We start from the raw sequence: 3,968 nt of genomic DNA on the forward strand, positions 1-3,968 counted from the left end.
GAGGTCACAGGCATTTCTCCGAAGCCCTCCAGGGGCTCCCTGGACTTGCAGACAGCCATGTAATTATACTGCTTAAAGTGGCTACACTGTCCTTACTACCCTGAGCCTTTATGGTTGGTTTTCAACTTGAAATGTTTCAGCCTCCAAGGGCCTGATGCTTTAGGAGCACCTGCTAAATGACAGATTCTGTGCTGTAGCTTTCATGTGTCTTACTAGCCTGTTATACCCAGTGCTAGTCCTCATGATTCTGTCCCCACCAAGGGCTGTCCCTCAGGGTGGGTCTGGGCAAAGGTGGGTTTGGAATACGGGATAGAACTTTAAGCTTGTCTTCTGGGCACATGTGCCCCCCGCTATCATAGGGGGTTGCGCAGAGGGCCCAATACATGGCTGTGATCATAATGGAATGTTACTGGCACCTTCCTCCCCAATACTACCATGGCCCCTTGGAATCCGTGCACAAGGGAGAGCAGTTGAAGGTTTGTCTGACTCCAGATCCTATGGCACTCTGGTCACCTCCGGATGCAGGGCCTCACCTGCAGGACCCTGGGAAGGAAGCTGGATGCCTGACTATGGCATCTTCTCTGGCTACTTTGTAGCCCACCCTCCTCCCTTCACTGCCATGATTCACACCCCAGAAAGGGTAGTCATTAGCAGGGTGGGGGGAGGGGGCTTTTCACTTTCCTTCAAATCCTTCCTTAAGCCAACTGACAACAATTTAAGTATCCACTCTGTGTTGGGCCTTGGGGATAAAATGAGCAAGTGAGCAAAAACAGGGTTCTTGCTCTCAGAAATCCTATCCCCTACTGAGACAGACCTTAATCAATAACCACGCAAACGAACGTATCATTACACTCTGTGCTGAGTGCTCTGAAGGAGAGGGGTGCTGGTAAAGAGTTCTTGACATTGGGGGCCTGACGCCAACCGCCATGTCTCGGCTGTAAAGTTCCAGAAGCTTCCTGCCATTGGCATTTTGTACTTTAAATCCTTGTAGGCCCTTCCCCAGATGTGAAAGGCCTATCAGAATTCTCTCAAATAGTGTCACTTTTATGTAGCTGCAAGAGGAGATCCATACTGTTCATTGCTAAAGCAGGATGTGAACAAGCTCTTTCAAATTCAGTGATGCTGCTGAAAAGCTGGTTTCTAACCTCAGCACTCTTTGTTAGAAAAGACAGGGTGCAAGAGCCTGTTCGGCTGCAGGGAAGGTCCTATGTCATCTCTCCTGGAGGGGACAAGTTTACCATTAGGGCTTACCCTCTGATGTGGTTTACCCTATTCCATTTACAGTTAGGTCTGCAACGGAACTCAGGCCTTGTGAGTTCCAAGCTTGCTCCAGAGTGAAACCCTTTCCCCTTGCTGGGCTTGTCCTTTTCCCAGGTCTGGGGGCAGAAGCTGCACAGCTAACCTGGCCCAGCCTGAGCTGGGGGAAGCTGTCTTCCCACACCGGTCCCGGCCCAGGGTGTAGGGCTGGGAGACGGAAGTTGAGCCAGATAGGCTCCAAAAGTGATGGGACGCTGGGCTTGCAGGAGGTGGCTGGCAGGACCAAGTGGGTGGCCTAATGCCTGGCATCAAGGTGGGGCGCTCCCGGGCTCAGCTGCCACTGAAGGTGGAGGTGGAAGAGATCATTGTGCCTGAGGGCTTTGTCCAGCAGCTCAACGACCACCTGCTGCTGGTGTACACTGGCAAGACCCGGCTGGCACGGAATCTGCTGCAGGTGAGCCCTGGCCCCAGGAGGGAGGGAGGCAGGTAGCTCGGTTGGGCCCACATCCTTACTGCCTCCCTCCTGCCCCATCTGCAGGATGTGCTGAGGAACTGGTATGCCCGGCTGCCTGCTGTCGTGCAGAATGCCCACAGCCTGGTGCGGCACACCGAGGAATGTGCTGAAGCCTTCCGCCGAGGTGAGGTCCTTCTTGTTGGGTCTCAGGGCACTGGGAGTGAGTACCTTGTCGCCTGTGGGTCTGAGGTCAGGAGCCTTTGCAGGCTTGGCTCAGACCCCATATATGAGGCCCCTGGAGACAGAAGTCTACTGTCTCCTCTGTGGGGTCTCACACTTAGGTGGGAGCCCTATCTTAGGATAACACTTGCATCACGAGGCAGGCCTCTAGCCACACCGACCAGGCAGCAGACTGGGAAGGAGGCTCAGCCCCATTGTTGAATTCCAGACTCAGTGGATTAGGGTTCCATGTGTGTGGCCACAGTTGACTAAAAACTGTATTGGACCCCACGCCAGCTGCTCTATGCACCTTTAGTCCTCAAACAACCCTGTGTGGTGGGCTTCAGCACTCCTGTTTCCAGCCAGGACTGGACCTCGGTTTTTAACCATGACACTGGTTAAGTAGTGCCCCTTGGCACCTCTTTCGGTCTACAAATGGGTGTTGAAGGAATATCCTGGCTCAGGCAGGCCACTCCTCTCTGTCCCCTCTCCAGGGAGCCTGCCTCTGCTGGGCCAGTGCCTGACCTCATACTGGGAACAAAAGAAGCTCATGGCTCCAGGCTGTGAGCCCCTGGCGGTGCGGCGTATGATGGATGTCCTGGCCCCCCACGTACATGGCCAGAGCCTGGCAGGGGCAGGTGGCGGGGGTTTTCTCTATCTGTTGACCAAGGAGCCGCGGCAGAAGGAGGCTCTGGAGGCTGTCCTGGCCAAGACTGAGGTACCTGTATTGGGGGTGTGGTTATTGGTGGGGGACAGGAGCCCTCACTGTGGCCCACCACTAAGCAGGGGCTACAGCTGCAAGTCCCCAGACCACCTAGCAGCATGAAGTTTGTGGCCTGCTCAGAGCCTCCTATTCTCTGAACACCTCCTGTCCTTTGCTCCCAGGGCCTCGGGAACTACAGCGTCCACCTGGTACAAGTGGACACTCAGGGCCTGAGCCTGCAGCTACTGGGTGGTGAGACCTCAACCTGATGCTCCTTCCCAGAAGGCTTGTCTCTTTGTAAGAGGAGAAAACCTGGAGCTACAGCAGCCCTGCCCTTCCTTCCCCCATGGAAGTGTCAGCCTTCTACTCTGTACCTAGCCCTTTGCGAACCTGCTTCCAAAGGAAGCCAGCTACCGGGAGCTGGGGCCCAGCCCTTTCTGGAGCTTGGGAATGGATGGTGCCTGGGAATAGGACTGTGACCTTCTGGTTGACTGTGGCCTAGGCTTGGCCTCTGCTCCATCTGGACATGGGAAAGCCCTACGCTCAGTGTCCCATGTGGCCTTTACAAAGGCCCACCTTGGGCTTTGGCCTCCTTATTCTCCATGAGGGCCTGGAAAAAGGATGACCAGCTTCAGCAGATGGCTGGGGTCCCTTGGTTAAGGCCAACCCTGAAAAGGCTCTCTGAGGCATTTCCTGTGGCCTTCCTTAGAGGTCAGGCGTTTGCCTGAGAAGAGACTTCCTGTTCAACACTCACTGCCCTCCAGCCAGGGAGCTGGAGAATGAGGAATAATTCTGACTTGATGAGGAATTCTGAATGAGGAATTCAGCCTGACTTGATGGGGGAGGCGGAACAGGGGTGTGGGTCCATACTCCTGTTTGTGGCCATGAGCCAATGCAGTCTTAACAGAAAGTCACCGCTAATAGAGGCCTTAACCATTAACACTACGGACGATGCCACATGACCCAGTGCCTATGGGCAGTTGGTTCTCAGGATTGCAACCTTCTTGGAATAAATTTTCTCTGCCCTTCCAGGCTGTTTTCATAAAGCTCTTTTTTGTCCCTGCTAGGAGTAATTCTCACTTGTGTTGGCACTGTGGGCAACTGCCCCTGAGATGATCCAGCTCCTGGTGCTAAGGGCCCAGGAGGGGCATGAGGATCCAGGATTAGAGGAGGCTGAGGTGCGTGCTTCATTGTGGGTCCTGTTGGTGGCTGTGTACCTCTTGGGGTGCAGGAGGAGGCTGAGGCTTTAGGCTTTTGCTTTCACACTTCAGTGCAACTGTGGACCTGTCTTACCGTGTAGCATCCAGCCCTCCCTGGAAACAGCACGCTGGCATC

General features: G+C 54.6%; 1 protein-coding gene across 2 annotated transcripts in view; it reads left to right on the forward strand.

Moving 5' to 3' along the window:
• FCSK (fucose kinase) overlaps positions 1-3,679 on the forward strand; it is a 31,994-nt gene extending 28,315 nt beyond the window's left edge. For both annotated transcript variants that reach the window (XM_044255754.1, XM_044255755.1), the window contains 4 exons: positions 1,524-1,711; positions 1,796-1,895; positions 2,425-2,648; positions 2,816-3,679. In XM_044255754.1, coding sequence (XP_044111689.1) covers positions 1,524-1,711; positions 1,796-1,895; positions 2,425-2,648; positions 2,816-2,902 — 599 coding nt within the window. In that variant the 3' untranslated portion in view covers positions 2,903-3,679. The remainder of the gene's footprint in view (positions 1-1,523; positions 1,712-1,795; positions 1,896-2,424; positions 2,649-2,815) is intronic.
• Positions 3,680-3,968: the final 289 nt, after the last annotated feature.

This window comes from Neovison vison, chromosome 7, assembly GCF_020171115.1.
Source record: "Neovison vison isolate M4711 chromosome 7, ASM_NN_V1, whole genome shotgun sequence".
Lineage (NCBI taxonomy): Eukaryota > Metazoa > Chordata > Mammalia > Carnivora > Mustelidae > Neogale > Neogale vison.